This window comes from Budorcas taxicolor, chromosome X, assembly GCF_023091745.1.
Source record: "Budorcas taxicolor isolate Tak-1 chromosome X, Takin1.1, whole genome shotgun sequence".
Taxonomy (NCBI): domain Eukaryota; kingdom Metazoa; phylum Chordata; class Mammalia; order Artiodactyla; family Bovidae; genus Budorcas; species Budorcas taxicolor.
In genome coordinates this window covers 38,363,845-38,381,984 of record NC_068935.1, presented here as the reverse complement: position 1 = coordinate 38,381,984, position 18,140 = coordinate 38,363,845, and the positions used below count along the sequence as shown (strand labels likewise).

At 43.1% G+C, this 18,140-nt stretch overlaps 1 protein-coding gene across 2 annotated transcripts in view; it reads right to left on the bottom strand.

The window, feature by feature from the left end:
- Positions 1–17,024, bottom strand: part of LAMP2 (lysosomal associated membrane protein 2) — a 33,434-nt gene extending 16,410 nt beyond the window's left edge. The window contains exons 1-4 of one of the 2 annotated variants that reach the window (XM_052662901.1): positions 16,826–17,024; positions 6,654–6,772; positions 5,760–5,982; positions 488–646 (exon numbers count right to left, since the gene is read on the bottom strand). In XM_052662901.1, coding sequence (XP_052518861.1) covers positions 488–646; positions 5,760–5,982; positions 6,654–6,772; positions 16,826–17,024 — 700 coding nt within the window. The remainder of the gene's footprint in view (positions 1–487; positions 647–5,759; positions 5,983–6,653; positions 6,773–16,825) is intronic. The other variant, XM_052662902.1, reaches the window with a different exon arrangement.
- Between the last annotated feature and the right edge of the window lie 1,116 nt (positions 17,025–18,140).

The window sequence follows — 18,140 nt, the reverse complement described above, 5'->3', positions numbered from 1 at the left end:
TTTTATCTGTGTTGCCCCTACAGCAAATCATAGGCATTTCAACTTCTTAGGAAGTGTTGGTCGTTTTCCAGAACTGGTGACTGAGAAATTAATGAATTTCCAATAAAGTCATGTAAAAGTTACCAAATCAATTTATAAAAGTCAAGATTAGAACACAGAAATCCAATTTCTCAGCTTTTGTCTGGAATCTTCAAAAGCTTAGAAACTGAGGATCAAATGCTATTTGAGGATTTGTTCCAATCAAGATTAGGTTTTATCCACGGAGAGCACCAGAGGTAGGGTATTTCAGAAAATCATTCCGCCACATGTCCATCAGAAACCTCAAAGTGCAAGCTCTACCAGAATAAGGATTGCCGTTATTTATAAAAACTTTACAGTGCAATGAAGCTGTAAGTCTTACCATATAAATGCTTCAGATGATACTTCAACTAAAGCTTCTTGGTATACTCTCATCTTAAGTCAGGACCCAAGTACAGAAACGTCTCACCTGTTGTGCTCACTGTGCCATTCTGGACAAACGCTTGTACATGAACATCCCAATAGTGCTGGACAACATCACTTTTTTCTAAGGTTGACAAACTATTGCATCTAAAGATGTCATTCAATGGAATCTTGAGTGCCACACGATTATTAACAGTAAAAACTCCTGTAAGATAAGATTTAACAACAGCTATTTCCAAGAAGGCAGGAGGAAAGTGATCATATAAATACATAGACTTTCACCTTTTCTGTATGCCTGCCCCACCCCACTCCTGAAGTGACAACAGACAAGGCCTGTTCAGGGACCGACAAATTCACTGTGGCTGAAAACAAAGGGTTAAGAGGAAAGGGGTGATGGGGATTAGGAAGGAAAGATAAGTTGCAGGTGGTCACACTTTGCAGCATGTTCTATGACCTAAGGACAGGTTGGGCATTGTTTTGTTAGCAATAGAAGGTCAGTTTCAGTTTTTAAAGCTGGAAATAACAAACGTGTCATTTAAGGAAGACAGCAAAACTGTAGAGGTCAGGCAGAGCAGAAAACTTTTTAAGCAAAGTCATTTAAGAGGTAAACTAGTTAGTAGGCTAATGACCTGGTTAAGGGGAAAGATGAGGGCTTCCCTGGTGGCTCAGTGGTAAAGAACCCGCCTGCCAATGCAGCAGACATGGACTGGCTCCCTGATCTGGGAAGGTCCCATATGCCGCAGAGCAATCGAGCCTGTGCTCCAGAGCCCACGTGCTGCAACTACTGACGCCCGTGCGTCCTATGGTCCATGCTCCACAACAAGAAGCCACCTCAATGAGAAGCCCGCACACCACAACTAGAGAGAAGCAACTGGTCACCACAAGTAGAGAAAAGCGTGACAGCAACAAAGATCCAGCACAAAAATAAATAAATAAAAGTATAAAAAAGCAGGGGAGATGAGGAGGAGTTGCCTAAACCAAGAGAGTGAGGGGCAGTAAGAAGAGAGCATGCGTGCGTGCTCTGTCATGGCTGACTCTTTGTGACTCCATGGAGTGTAGCCCGGCAGTTCCTTCTGTCCATGGGATTTCCCAGGCAAGAATTCTGGACCGGGTTGCCATTTCCTCCTCCAGGGGATCTTCCCGACCCAGGGATTCAACCCACATCTCCTGCACTGGCAGGCGGGTTCATTACCACACTGATCCACCAGGGCAGCCCAAGAAGAGAGCAGAGAAGCAAATTGAAAACACATATCTAAGGTAGAGGCAATGGGACTTAGCGACAAAACAAACAAGAGAGATGGGATAATCAAGGATTATTTTTGTGCTACAATCCCAAAGTAAGTGAAAGTAACTAAAATGAGTTTTTGAAACCTCTTCCTGGACAGAATTTAGAGACTACTCCATTTTAGGAACATCTCAGAATACGAAAGCAGTAAGTTACCACCTTTCTGTGCAGTTATGATAATGCCTATAGTGAAATGCCAAAGGGAAAAAAAATTTAAACCAATGAACCAGAACAGTTTCCTCCAAAACCATTTTTCACTGTTAACTAAGTGAACAGATGTCTGAACTGGCTGTACATAGACAGACCTCAAAAAACAAATGAGTGCAAAAACAAGTCATAGACACCGGAGTTACATTATAAAACTGTCATTTTTAAAATGATGTATTGTGTCTGAACATATATTGACACATATATTAGTCAAACACAAACATATAGACAAGAAGGCTACACTCCTAACTCCCAAGAGTGGTCCCTTCTTGGGAGGCAGGGAGGAAAATGGCTCTGAGGAGTGGGTACAAAGGAAACCTCTAGAGTACCTGGTAAGGTTTTTTATTTCTTGAAATAAAACAATGAGGCAAATATGGAAAAAACAGCATTAGTTCTAGGTAATGGGTTTATGTGTGGTTCTGTTATTTCCTGTACTTTTCTATTTCTACACTGTAATTTTTTAAAATTTTTCATTTATTTAACACCAAATACATTGTGTATTGGGGAATAGCCGATTAAGTGAAGGGACTCAGCCATACATATACATGGTGGCTTAGACGGTACAGAATCCGCCTGCAATGAGGGAGACCTGGGTTTAATCCCTGGGCTGGGAAGATCCCTGGAGGAGGGCGTGGCAACCCACTCCAGTATTCTTGCCTGGAGAATCCCCATGGACAGAGGAGCCTGGCAGGTTATAGTCCATGGGGTCGCAGAGAGTCAGACACGACTGGGCGGCGAAGCACATTCTCCCCCCAACTTCCCATCCAAGTTGGCACATAACACTGAGAAGCATACACTGTATTTTAATCATGAAAAAGAAAAATTTAAAGGAAACAGCAGGAGGTAATTCCCTGGCAGTCCTGTGGTTAGGACTCCAGTCTTTCACTGCCAAGGATGCGGGTTTAATTGCTGGTTGGGGAACTAAACTCCGAGAAACTGTCGCACATCCAAAAACAAAAAACAACTTCAAAGTCACTTCAATTACCAGATGCCTAAAAATAGGATACTAAATTATTTCAAAAAACTATTGACAGTTTAAGGGAGTCATTTAAAATCTCAAACAGCTTCAAATATTACAGAAGCTAGCAATAAACATTGTAGCTTCCCTTAGTCAGGAAACTAAGACCCCACAAGCCATGTGGTACAGCCAAAAAAATGTTGTTAATGCTGTTTAGTAGCTCAGTCATGTCCCACTCTTCCCAGGCAAGAATACTGGAGTGGGTAGCCATTCTCTTCTCCAGGGGATCTTCCCGATCCAAGGCTTGAACCCACGTCTCCCATGGTCATAAATAAATAAATAAATAATAAATAAATAGGGGGAGAGATCGGTGTTAACATTTCAAAGTCTACAGTCTTCCCATCAAATCTGTCAGATTAACCCCCATCTGCTTTTACTGCCAGAGAAGGCAATGGCACCCCACTCCAGTACTCTTGCCTGGAAAATCCCATGGACGGAGGAGCCTGGTGGGCTGCAGTCCATGGGGTCACTAAGAGTTGGACAGGACTGAGCGAGTTCACTTTCACTTTCATGCATTGGAGAAGGAAATGGCAACCCACTCCAGTGTTCTTGCCTGGAGAATCCCAGGGACGGGGGAGCCTGGTGGGCTGCTGTCTATGGGGTCGCACAGGGTCAGACACGACTGAATCAACTTAGCAGCAGCTTTTACTGCCACCCCACCTTGGTCTAGGTACTTATTACATCATCCGTTGAGTTCTATAACAGTCTCTTAAGCTGTTATCTCTGCCTATAGTCTCCTCACTTCCCGATTAATCCTGCAGAACATTCTTTATAAACTACTGTCTCTTAGTTTTGTTACATCATTCTCCTGCTTAAAAATCTAAAATGGTTCCCCAGTGCCTACCCCATCAAGCTAAAAGCAGTTCCTTGGCTTCCAAAGCCCCCTATTAATTTAGACTCATTGCACCTGGCCAACATGATTTTCCTTCTACGATGTACAGCCTCTATTTTAACTGGGCAGCTCTCCAATCACTACTGCACATACTGTGCTTCCCCCTGCTGGAAAAACTCTGCTCGAAATTCTCCACTTACTAAAAATCTACCATTAGGCGAAGTTTCAGCTTAAGCCCTCCTCCTCTACACCAAGCTTTCTCACTCCTCCAATGCATGACGTCCTCTGCTTGTCATCAGACCCTCTTGTCCACAGACATCCACTGATGGGCTCAGGGACTATATACCATAGGTAAAGTGCACTCTGCACCTTGAGAAAGAGAGTCTAGAGCTTTCCTCACATTGTCAGAAAAGATTTATGAACCCTCCACCCCAAAAACACAAACCGTAACAAAACCACACAGATCTCAATGCTTTCCAATTTTTCCATGTATACTTGGGAAAACAACTTCACTCACTTTTCTCTCCAACTAGTTCTTAAGCTCCTTGAAAGTTAGGGGCAAATCCTAATCCTAGTTCTGAAAGACAATATACAGCAGAAAGCGAAATATACAAGATATCCAATAACAAACTTGCTTCAGTTATCCTCTCAAACTAAGAGATCAGTAAAAACAAAACAAAACAAAAAAACCACTAGGATTTGATTTCTGAGTCTCAGTTAGTGATACTGCCCATGTTTTACATGAGCTCATTCACTTCTGGGTCTTTAAAAATATAATCTTTTGATACTCCATAAATCCAAATGAATTACTCATCCCTCAGACCAGGCAACTGAAGCCCATCTACTTGTGTTTCTGGGGTCAGGATGAAATACTATCTGTGAGAAATGCGAAGCTACTAGGAACACCATGTTAATATCCCAACCTCATTGGAAGGGAAAGAAAGGAGGGAATTATATTCCTAACAAGACTGAAATCTCCATTATCCATGCCTTCAGAATATTTTCATACACATTTCACTTCTAGTAAGTTACCAGAGCGGCTTTCCTGGTAGCTCAGTTGGTAAAGAATCCACCTGCAATGCAGGAGACCACAGTTCGATTCCTGGGTCAGGAAGATCCAATGGAGAAGAGATAGGCTACCCACTCCAGTACTCTTGGGCTTCCCTGGTGGCTCAGCTGGTAAAGAATATGCCTGCAACGCAGGAGACCTGGGTTCGATCCCTGGGTTGGGAAGATCCCCTGGAGAAGGGAAAGGCTACCCAACTCCAGTATTCTGGAGTTACCAGAATGGCCTAATTCCCAATGCCTTCCAAAGTTCATTTTGACCTAAAATTGTCTCAAAATAGCAGCAAATGTTGACTTCAGTCATCTTACCTTTTTTTTTAAACAACTTTTTTCCCTGACGTTTTTTACTTTACAGTCAAAATCCTATATATAAACGGTAACAAGATTCGAAGATGAAGTTTTTCTGCTGGTCTCAGGTTATTAAATTTGTACCCATTTAAAATAGTTATCAGCAAAGGATTTTCACATTCATTCAACACTTATTGACTGTCCACTATTGAATGAAGTAAATAATAGTAGTTATGTGCCACAGACACATAAGTTCAACAGACTTTGGTTCAAACACCAGCTTACCACTTACCAGCCTGTGTGACCTTTGGGGAAGATATCTAATCTCATCAGGCCTGCAAAGCTGAGATAACATCTACTTCCCAGAGTTGCTGTTAAGGCTTAAGTGAGATGCTGCTGGCAACATACTTAGAGTACTACACAGTACACAGCAAAGCGTCAAGCAATGACATCAAACATCCTCACTGTGTCAAATACTATGCTGTGCAAGAAAATCCAAAGACAGGACATTTCCATTCCAATTAGGGAGACAGACATGCATAAGCATGGCCTTTAAATTATTCACATTGTTCATTATTAATGAAAAGCAAGAGAACACAAACGAATCCAGTTCTTAAGGTTACCTTTTTCCTTCGCATCAGGAAATGTTTCGTTATCATTAGTGTCGTAGGAAAATGAGATGCTGTCGACTAAGTAAGTAGATGTAGATGATGCCTCTTTTGTAAAATTCACAATCCAGGAAAAACCGGACCCAAACTGCACTGCTATTTTAGGACCATTTTGGTCATCCCCACAAACGCTTCCATTGTAGGTTGCAGCACTGAAGTCTGAAATGGTTACAGTTTTCTAAAAGAAAAAGACATCTGGGGTTTAGTCCCAAACAGGCAGCAATGAGAACAAGCATTTCCACCGTGAGTGCCACTATGAAGTTGACATCACACCCCACTAGCCAGCCTGGCCCGTCTATGCTGATGGGTTTCCGATTCTTTAACTACACACCAGTCCTTCTGGACAAATTCACGTATGTCTAAAAACAAAAGGAAAACCAGTCTGAAGTTCAGCTATTGACTTAAAAAAAAAATATATCAGGCTGTAAGCAGGCAGGATCTCAACCAAAAGAAATAAGGCAAAAAGGATTGAGAGGATAAACCCACCTCCACCCAAAGGAGACTTTAATAGCGAGCTATTTAAAAAAGCTTTGATGTTAGTTCATGTTAAAAAATTATAGAAGTAGTTAGAACTGAAACACCATAGTCTTCAGATCACTGTCCCTTAACCAACTCCAAAAAGCCTCCAAAGAACTGATGAATTAAAATATTCATTCCTAAATTAAAAAATTCACTCCAAAACTAAATACAGTATGTTCAAATGTACATGCTAAATAAAATAGCTCCACAAAATGTACATGGTGTTAGTTAACATGAAATTAAATTTGTATAAATGAATGCAAAGGATTAAAAAAAGAGAATACAATTAAATTCCTACTATAAAACCCAAAGAAAAATAAAAGCACTTACATTATGCTTGTCTGTGGTCTCATAGCGTATTGTGAAATTCATCTGCCATTTTGCATAAAGGCAAGTGGCTTTTGATGAATCTGTCAAATTAAGTTCCAATGCATAAGACGAGACAGTGCCTAGATTAAAAACAGCAAGATTTTTAAATTGGACTACAAAAACATATATAAAAGTAAGCTCTATTCACCCCTAAAGTTCAACCTAATAATCATTTCCACACTCTGTGCCTTGCTAGTTTTAGGCAATTATTACTTATTAAGACTTTTGTTTTTTTTAGGTAAATGAGGTGATGGGGAAATGTGGAAGTGGTGTTTTCTCAAACCAGCTGGTGCAACCTTCTCTATAAAAATAATGATAGCTCTGATTTCTGCGATCTTGGTGCTTTAAATCCTGTCAAACTACATGACCTATGACACTGAGAAGTCTTGGCAAACCCTTTTATTCTGATGTAAAAATGTGGGCCAGGTCTAAGCATGTGTATCACGTGATCAAAGGAAGCGTATTGCAAAGGTCATTAGATCCACAAGCAAAAAGTTAATTTTTATAAACACAACGTTCATCATTTCAGTTTCATTTTAAAACCCGATCGATTAGAAAGCCTAATTCATCTTTTGACGTGGACTCAAAGTCCCTTCCTCCATTCTCAACCTGCTACCTCTGTTTTTTTAGCAGAGAAACCTTTCAGGGACAGAAAAGCTTTGGGGATTTTCAGCTACCTTGACTCTGATCTTCTACAGTAGGTTAAATGGGGGACATCACCTATTACATTGAAGAGCCCAAGGACTCAAAACACGATATGCCAGAAAACACACCAGCAGCATAAACGATGGACCACCATCTAGGGATTTTCTTCACTGCCTCACCAGGGGGTGCACTGTTTCCTGTTGAGATAGCTGTACAGCCTTGAATGATACCCAAGCATGCCAGCGTCCCCTACAAGTGGGGCCATGCTCTAGACTATAGAGAATCAAGTCCCAAAAGGAATACCAAGAAGGCGTGCCTCAGCAACAGCTTTCAAGCTGTACACAAAGCCCGCGTCATGCTCTGGAGACCAAGCTGCCTCGCCAAGCCTGAATCTGATATGTCTAAGCTCGTGGTCACTGACAATGCCTAAATGTACTGGCTACAGGCTCCAAAAGACCTGTGAGGCCTAAGTAGGTTTTACAGCCATTCTTTTCTCAGAACCATCTGGAATGGAGCTACCATCACTGATCCAAGGCTACCCTGCAGTGGTGTTGAGAACTGCAGCTCCGAATTCTGATCAGCTGGAACACATTCTCTTGATCTGTTTAAAGTCCCCCGTTTTAACATATTCTCCTTGTATTCAAAGTATTCAAGACTTCCCTAGGGGTGCAGTGGCTAAGAATCTGCCTGCCAGTGCAGGGGACATGGGTTTGATCCCTGGTCTGGAAAGATCCCACATGCTGCGGGACCACTAAGCCCGTGTGCCACAGTTACTGAAGCCTGCGAGCCCTAGGAACGGTGCTCTGCAACCAGAGATGCCACCACAATGAGAAGCCCAAGCAACTAGAGAGTAGCCCCCACTCACTGCAAAGCCCACACAAAGCACAAAAGACCCAGCAGAGCCAAAAATACGATTAAAAAAAAATTCTTTGTTGATTCTGAATAAACTCATTAAAAAAAAAAAAACATTCAAAACCATCAGAAACAACCAAAAAAGCCTGCCATGTGTTAATCATTTTCTTTCCAAAGATATTAGAGTAGCAAACAAAACCGTGTGAAAAAGCACTCAGTATCAAAGGATCAGTATCAAGGGTGGAGGACTCGGCTCTCTGGAACAGAAGGCAAAGGCAGTTGTCTGTATTTGCTGCTACATCAACATCAAAACGACAGAGGATGAGATGGTTGGATGGCATCACCAACTCGATGGACGTCAGTCCATCTGTACGTCCATCGAGTCAGAGCAAGCTCCAGGAATTGGTGATGGAGTGTTTTTTTTTTGTTTTTTTTTTTTGGTGATCGATGTTTTGGATCTGTCGAGTTTGAGGTGACAGGCATTGAGTAAAAGTGGCCCCTGGGCAGCTGGGGGTGGAAGAAGACATCTGAAAGCACAGTTCTCCCAGGGAGCTGGGTTGTGAAGTCAGAGGACAGAATGTGCTGGGCCCTTGGGTAGGTGGGTAGGCTGTTTTGATGTTAGTTTTGATGTCAGTTGCTCAGCTGTGTCCGACTCTTTGCGACCCCATGGACTGCAGCACACCAGGCTTCCCTGTCCATCACCGAACTCATTCCCCCCTTCTCAGCCTCACTGGCTTGAAAGGAAAGGCAGCACCCTGTACAGTCACTCAGGCTCAAAATGTTTTGGGAACTGGCTCCTCCTTCATTCTCTTTGTTGAGTCTTGATTTTTTTTCCTTCCAATTCCCTCTGAAATCCAATCTCTGCCTTTAATTTCTACTCCAACTCCACCAACACACCCCTAACTTACTACAGATGCCTCCTAGCAGCCCCTAGAGGTGTTGTCACATGAATGGTCCTTAAACATCTCTTCCTCTCAGGATACTGTCTTGTTCAAAACCTTTTACGGGCTCCAAAATACCCATCCTAGAATTTAATTCCTCTGCCTGACTTTCAAAGTAACCTTTAATCTTGTCCCACCCTATTCCTTCAACTTCTTTCAAGGCCATGTTCCCAGAACACACCCTTCAATCCGGCTGAACTTGTTCCACTGGACCCATTCGCCGCGCTCTAGTCAACCTCTGTCCCAGGCTTCTACCGTTCCTAACATCTGAAATAGACTTGTTTACCTGGGAGGGGATTTCACTATTTCTGGCTGTCCCAAAATCTACAACACCCCCGCCCTTTTTTTGAAAACAATTTCTGGCCGATACCACCCCCCCAACTGTAACAGCTGAAAATGTGGCAGGGGCCAGCCAGCAGGGCAAGTTGCTGCTTAATGCTTGGCGGCGGCACTGCAGCTCAGTGGCATGAGTTTGAACACTAAACTTGGCTTAAATTCTGAGTAATCCACTGTACCTTTCTTCCAACGTGAGTTTTTTTTTTAATGTGTGATGTGTAACATACATACAGAAAAGTGTGTAAAGCATACATACAGAAGGGATTTCAAGTGCATAAAGTATGCAGCTTGAAGCATTTTCACGAACTGAACCCACTTGTGTCAGGACGCAAAACATTCTAAGTGCTCCCTCGAAAGTTCCCTCACTTCCCCCTTCCAGTTACCAATTCCCTTCCAAGGGCAGCCAACAACCTGACTTCTAACAAACAGCACAGTTTACTTTTGCCTGTTGTTCAACCTGATGTAAATGAAATCATTCGCTATGCTCTCTTTTGTATCTGGCTTCTTTCATGCAACACTATGTCTTTTGAGATTCACCCATGGTGTTGAGCATAATCGAGGTTTGTCATTTCTAATTCTGTATCTACATACAGCCTTCCTGCATTAGGTCAGTACTCCACTGCATGTCTATGCTACTGCTTGTGGACACTGGCAAGAGTTTCCAGCTTGGTTCTATTACAAATGGACGCATCAGTGAACACAGGTGTGTGTTGTGTGTCTATTGGGTATATGTTTAGGAAGGGTATGCACATGTCCCAATATCCTTCTAAGAAATTCCTTTTCTGCTTAAAAATTGATGAGATTTAATTTCTGTTGTTTACAATAAAGAACCCAGGCTGATAGGCTGTTCATTTTTCAGCCACCATTCTCTCCTTAAAGATTTCCTGACTATAACAGCCCTCAAGGGGCAGTCATAGTGCATATTGCCACACTTCCATATATTTTATACTACCCTGAATTATTCAGTTAGTTTATGCCTGTAAATCCTGTCTCCTCTATTACTGTAAGCTCCAAAACAACAGTTTTCAACTGTAACTTTCAACAAACTGATATGCCAGGGTAAATTATAATATACAGCAAATAAATTGTTAGCTAATAAAAAAGTACCAAAGACCGTGAATGAATGATATACACGAATAGATTCAAGATTCGCTTTTGATAAGGTCTCTGCTACTCATTTGAATTCTAATATTCTCCCTTAGGCAGATGATCTTATCTATGCACAGCCCCTAGGAGTGTGTCTTTTTTATGAATGTCATCCATCACAGGTGTCAGGGAAGGGGAGACTATATATCTATTACTTTCCTCTGTCTCCCACCATCCCTAGTAGTGCTGAATATATTAGATTGTCAATAAATACTGATTGATTATATCCAGGTGAAAATACCATGCAATCAGGACCTGGAACCCAGCTTAATCTAATTACAGGAAGTCTAAGCCTTCACCTCTTCCAAATCATGAACCCAACCCATCAGTCTTCTGGATACTCCCCTCAACCCCTATGTCGGTTTTTCGCAATACATTTTGACATGGATTCAAGCTAGCAATAATACTTTTCCCAGAAGTTTATAGTTGAAACATTTACATTTTGGTTAAAAAAAATCTTCAGCAAGCCACTTGCATCCTATCGAAGTGTCTGATTTTAGACTGCTAAGTCGCTTCAGTCGCGTCCGACTCTGTGTGACCCCATAGACGGCAGCCCACCAGGCTCCCCCATCTCTGGGACTCTCCAGGCAAGAACACTGGAGTGGGTTGCCATTTCCTTCTCCAATGCATGAAAGTGAAAAGTCAAAGTGAAGTCGTTCAGTCGTATCTGACTCTTAGCGACCCCATGGACTGCAGCCTACCAGGCTCCTCTGTCCATGGGATTTTCCAGGCAAGAGTACTGGAGTGGGGTGCCATTGCCTTCTCCAGATTTTAGACTAGCCAACCATTTTTGTCTAAAAGGCCTTATGACATTAAAAAACACAGCTGAATATATCCTAGAGTGTGTAATTATAGACCTGAGTTTACTCTCCAAAGGGGCTGGGGGCGGGGAGGCAAAATCAACTTTCCCAAATGCAAATATCCTCGTTTCCAAAGAAATTATTTATAGGTTCTTTTAGGACTCTGGTCTCTAAGCATGACACACAGCAAAAAGTGGCTAGGTTTTCCTAAGTCTTTTCGATCCAAAGTGTGATTGAAAAATATACATTTGTAAACAATATGGGGGTGGGGTGGGAACATCATAATAGTGGTAAAACAAAACCAATAAAAAACAATTATCTAAGAGGCAATAGTATAATGAAACAATTAAAGAGACCCATCACTGGAGCTGAAGAGCTAGAATTCAAATCAGGCAGTCCAATTTAAACACTGGTTGTGAGATTCTGGGCAAGTTAACCTTGCTAAGAATTGTACAGTGTATTTCTCTAACACATTCTTCGAAAGCACGAGAGCCCTTCAGAGCTAAGAGACCTTTGCCATGCAAGTTAAGAGATTCCAACAAAAGTTTGTTTTTCCCTTTTAAGAAACACAGCACCTAAAGGGATCCCTTCCCAAATTTTCAGTATGTCTACTTTCACTGTATTAAGTGATGGACTCTTGTCCTCAAACTCTGATATCAATTCAGAATGAGGTTGAGCAAAGGATCTTAAAAACAAAAACACGAAAAAAAATTAGGACATAGGCATACAGCATCTATTTACACTTTGTTTCAACTCATAGGTTTGTTGAGTCAACCAAGTCAAATCAACTGTTCCTCAATTCCTAATGTAAGTACAATTACCACGTGGTAGTTCCTGATACTCTGGATTCTGGTAAATCTCTTAAAATTTAAAAAAAAAATAGTAGATTTCAAGCTATGAAATATTTTTTTAAGGTCAGAGAGTGGGTAAGGAAATAAAAGATTTCTATTCAACTAATGGAAAGTGCTTATTGCTGAGTGGTGTTGGGCAGACCTCCAGAATTCTTTTTCAATGCACAGCAGGATACCAACAAGTACTTATAAAGTACACTTTTGGAGCTGATGGGATCTCTGATCACTTTAATCTGAAATTATGATCGAAATGCTTTCATCACTACAGGAGGAAGAGCAGTCTTCTTGCACCAAGGATCACTGAATTCAGCTATAATGCTGTGAAATAATCCTTCATCACAAATTCCACTCAAGGATATAGTGGAAGAAACCTGCACTCACGGGAAATATGTGAATATCTATAAATCCTATCAGATGTGATAACCAATGACCAATAGACGAATAATAAGCCTGTCCTTTCGAGTATCTTTATTAAAACTAGAATAATTTCAGGAAAACGGTGAAACCAAAGTTATCAGTGGTAAGGCTACAGAAAAATCTCAGTGCTTACTTTCTCATTTTTCAATCACCTCCAAGAGAGAGAAACTGGTTCTTTGCGAAAATCTTATTTATTCTCCTCATCTAGGATGTTCTGGTTCCCCAGGTGAACCTTCACTACCGCTTAGGTTTATGCGAAAGGATATAGGTAAGATGGGGCTTCCCTGGTGGCCTAGCGGTAAAGAATCCTGCCAACGCAGGAGACGCGTTCAGTCCCTGGGTTGGAAAGATACCCTGGAGCTGGAGAGAAATGGCAACCCACTCCAGCATTCTTATCTGGAAATCCCCTGGACAGAGGAGCCTGGCAGGCTACAATCCATGGGTCGAAAAAAGAGTCAGACACAACTTTGCGAGTGAACAACAGGTAAGATACCAGCATTATTACATGGGATTATACTTTAATCAGTTGGTTTATAATCATTTGTACAGCTTAGCACTGATCTTAAAGCTCTTGCAAAGCCCAATGTAAGGTTTACAGAAGAAAACGGTAACCAACTTAATCTAGTTCACCGACGTCTCCCCAGCACTCACCAACAAAGACCTTCAACAAAAGCCTACTGAGTTAACCCCGTGCCCCCCGGCCCTGTGCCAGGGAGGCAATGGGAAGTTAGCAGTACAGCAGACAGTCTCCACTCAGAGACTAAATCCACAGAGACTTCCCTAGTACTGGGGGGGGGGGGGGTGCTGGGGGGAGGGGGAATAAAAGGGTGGAAAACAGGCTAGCCTAATAACCTAGGCATTTGGACAAGACAAGACTGACTCCTATTCCTCCAAATAAGTCACTTGGGCTGGCCTCCTTCAAGTCTCTGCTCAAATGTCACCCAACAACAAAGGCCTCTGACCACAAATGTCAAAGAGGGTTAACCCCACCACTCCCTTCCTACCGGCTGCTGCTCCGCTCTTCTTCCTCACATCCTGCCTCATTGCCTTTACCTGTTTATTGCACTCTGTAACTCTATTCTTGACCTGAGGGGCTGTCTTCCCCCACTGAGAGGTAAGCTCCCTGAGAGCAGGAACCTGACCGTCTTCTCCATTGCTCTATCGACCCCTTTTGCCTAGTGGCTTCCATCAACAACTGTGGGAAGGAGAAACTCCTCTACCAGTGAAATACACACTTGGGAAATTTCTATCAGGTTTTTCCCCACCCAGAATAGCCTCCACCCTATAAAAACCAGAAGTCAGACTAGTTATGGGAATCAGTAACCACGGAACTCTGAAATCGATAATGTCATAGGGGAAACATAAGCAATGATGCTAGGAAAAGTTTTTCATCCACTACTCTCTAATACCTCTAGGTAGCTTTTCTTCAGACGTTCTCTAGGCAGGTCAATTCATTCCAATAAATACTAGCATAATTTAATCTTTGTGAAAAAGGCCAATACACAGGCTCTGAGAATTCCTTTCTATACTTACTCTAAAGCAGCTATTTTTAAAGAGCTACCTGGTAGAGCTGGGAGTGATAAAGTTACCAAGTGAAACCAGTGCACTACCAGTTGATGAGGTCATAAATCCAGGAACAAATCCTCCTCCCTGGGACCCTCTGCAGTGCTCAGAACAGTGTGAATTTCACAGCAGATACTTTATTGACTTTCCAAAATACTATTATTGGTATCCACTTTGATATATAAAGGTAAGGTGCAAAATCCACCAAGCAACTGAAGAATTGCTAAATTCTTAAACACACACAGGAGTTTGAAAATCTTCCAAGAGGATGTTAGTCCCAAACAATAAATGGCAAACTAGCAGATGAGCTGATGCTTTTTCTTAATGTGCTTCTTTTCTCCTGTTTATTTTCTGCAATGAGCAAGTACTGCTTTTGTAAAAAGAACACACAAAAAAGCTTTCATTAAAAGGAAAAAAAATGACAAGCAAGCCAACAAGACAATGAATTTTTCCCCCTTTCTCTGAACAATAGAAGTGTTGTTTGTGCTGATCCAATTGGCAGAGAACTACTGATTACCAGATGCCTTGGTCAGATGTGTTCTAGTCACTGATAAGGTGCTTCTCACTGTAAACAATCCTCTCATAGGGTCACTTGGCCTTACTAAGTGCTTCACAGGGGAGTCAAGGCTGCACATTACATTTGAGCAAAGCTCCGTGGCCCCTTTCAAAAGGGCTAGAGGCTTTCCTGCACTAAATGCACAGCTAGATTCCCTTCTGGCATCAGGGCCCCTTTACTCTCTTATCCACTGAGGACCTCAAAGGGCTTTGTTTATGTGACTTATATCCATTGTTACTTGCTGTACTAGAAATTAAAACTAAAAAAAAGGACTAAAACACGTCAGACCCATGAGAGTGGTGATGTCATCACACATTCTATAGCTTCTGGAAAACTCCACCGTACTGAGAAGAGGATGAGTGTGAAAAAGACAAATATCTTAATTTCAGTCTGGAAATAGTTTTCATCTGACAGGAACTTCCCCCCACCCCACCCCCAAAGATCCTTAAGAATCCCTAGACGATCCAGACCCCTTCCAACGCCACAGCTTTGGAGCCAGACTCCTCATCCTTTGGCACTCCTGACATTCTGAGATGGGTCATTCCTTATTGGGCGGGGGGGAGGTGGGGGGTGTGCTGTCCTGTGCCTTGTGGGATGTTTAGACGCACCACTGGCCTCTTCCCACTAGATGCCAAAAGCAATCCCCAGTGATAACAACCCAAAATGTCTCCAGACATTGCTAAATGCCTCTTGGGTGAGAATCCACCATTCCACGTGTTGACTTTATTCTTCTACTGAAATGTGAATTACAAAATGTGTGCCTCTCACTGCCCTTCCCCGGCCCCTACTGTATCTATTTCTTCTCTATTCCCATCTGAGTCTGCCCTTTCTGGTCTTTTATTAGGTCACAAACGGCAATTTTCAGGTAGTAACAAGCTCAGAATTTATCAGGACAGGAAGAAAATTCTGGTCAAAGTTCACCTTTCAGGTATTTAAAGGCCTCGGGGACCTAAAGCGTTCGGGTCGGGGGGTGGGGGTGGGGGTGGGGGGTGGAGGTGGAGGTGGGGCACGGGGCGCTCATAGCGCCAGCAGCCAGCCAGTCATTCTTAGGACCTAGTAAAAACCCGATCCTTAGAAAATGACCTGCCCTCCTCCTCCTCCTCCTCCGAAAACCAGGCGGTAACAGGCCAGTTGTGTGAGAGAGAAGAAAAGGAGCTTCTGAACGCAAAGTGGCAGTATACAAGACTCAGATACACCACCCGCAAAACCTCAGTATCTGGGGACCTTTTTTTAATCAGTCTAGCTGGAAGGAAGTAATAAAACTGGTTTTAAAAAAATAAACAACTATGTCCTCAGCACCTCCAAGTCAGATATTCACTCCCCACCGAAGTTGGTATTCACCCCTTTTAGTCTCCAGAGATTGGGTACATCCAAGTTTTCTCGTCTGGAAATTGCCCCAGCCACCGTAGCTCCCCCTTCCCCATCAACACTCCAAGTACCAAACCCCAATTTATCTCTCTAGAATCGCCCCTCCTCCACAGCGTTAAACTCCTGCCCCACCAAGCCTCTTATTGCCCCTCAGAATCTCCCCCTATCTGTCCCCCACCCCCCCTTAACCCAAGCTTCTCCACGCAGGCAGTCCCCTTCCCTCCTCAGTTTCCTCTGCCGCCCCACAGGTTCCTACCATCTTCAAAACTCTTCCTTGATCCTAGGACCAGGACTCTAATTGTCCCCACCCCAGAGTCCGCACGTACCGCCCTCCCACGCTCACCTCTCCTTAGCATCTCCCCCAAGTCACTCTTTCCACCCCCAGTGCTCCACTCCTCACTCTTCCCTACCTACTCCCTCGGCGTCCACCCCCACCCCTTGCTCTTTTTTATTCTCATGGGCCCTTGTCCCTCGCCATCCCTCAGTCGGGCCTTCGCTAGGTCACTGCTCATCACCTCGGGCCAAGCGCCAACGCCCAGTGTCTGTCATTCAGCCTCTCAACCCCCTCCCCTCCGGACCAGTCTTTCAGGTTACTGCCTCTGAACTGGGAGCCCCGGGCCCAGGATCAGGGACTAAGCAGAAGGGCCCGACAACTCACCCAGGACGAGGCAGAAGAGAAGGAACCCACAGCCCGGAACCGGGGCGAGGCGGAAGCACACCATGATCCCGGAGAGCAGGCGGCGGCGACAAGAGCAGCGACAGCAGGGAAAAGGCTCGCTGAAACCTGATAGGAGCGCTGATGACCACCGACCACAACGCTGCAAAAGCCAGGACTCGGCGCTTTCAGCGCGGGTCATAAGACCAGGGGCGGGGCTCTTTCTTGCCTTCAGCCAATCTGCGCGCTTGAAAGAGGCCCTAGGGGTGGTGATGCTTGGGCCCAGTGGGCGGGGTGACCACGCCCTGGCTTTTTGGTTCACAGTCATTTTTACGCTCCTAAGAGATGCGCGCGGACGGCCCTTTCTGAGGTTTTTAAGGAGAGACGAACTCTTTTGGGGGGTGTAGATAGTATAGATTATTTCAATTCTGACTCTTTGAGAATACTTTTGCTGGAGTAAAAATGGTTGCTAGGTATTGCAACGTCATACCTACAGAAATAAAACAGGATTATTCTCCAAACACCGTTGCCCATGCAGTTCATGTCATTAAAAGGACAAGGGAGCTAGAGGGTGATATGGAGTCAGTGAACGCCAGAGCAGGCCTTGAAGTTCACCTAGTTACAACACCCTGTTTTTCAGATGGGGAAACTGAACTCAGAAAGAGGAAGAATCTTATTTAAATATAGAAAGACAATGAGGAAGAAATAGAAGGACAAGGGAAGAAAGGATCATCCATATTCCGAGTACACAGAAAGAGACACCATCCAACAAGCTGTTTTTCCTCTACCTATACACATGTAAATATTCTTTAGTTAGAATTCACGCTAAACACATTATTTAGTATAGTTGACAACTGAACATTTGAAACCTAAACTCTTCAACAAATGAAAGCATTCAAAAACTATAAAGATCTCAAATTGGGACAAAGCGTTGATTCTCAAATGTTAGTTTCCAAAAGTGTCATGTGGGGATTTTTAATAACATGTAGAATCCTCACCTCATTCCCCAGAGATTCTGAAACAGTAGGTCTGTGGCACTCCTAGGAATCAGTTCTTTTAACAAGAACTCCAAGTGATTCTGATTCCTATGGTTCCCAGACTACATTTCAAGTACCAGAAAATAGAGCTTCAAAATCATCTAGTCCCAGGAGATCTTAATCTGGTTCCAATGGATGAACTAGAGGTGGAGGATAAGTGTCTGTGAATCCCCCAAAATTACAGGCAAGATTTACATACGTGTATTTTTCTGAGGAAGTTGGTAGTTTTTACAATTTCTTAAGTAGGACCTATGACTTCTCACCCTAACACCCACTTCTGC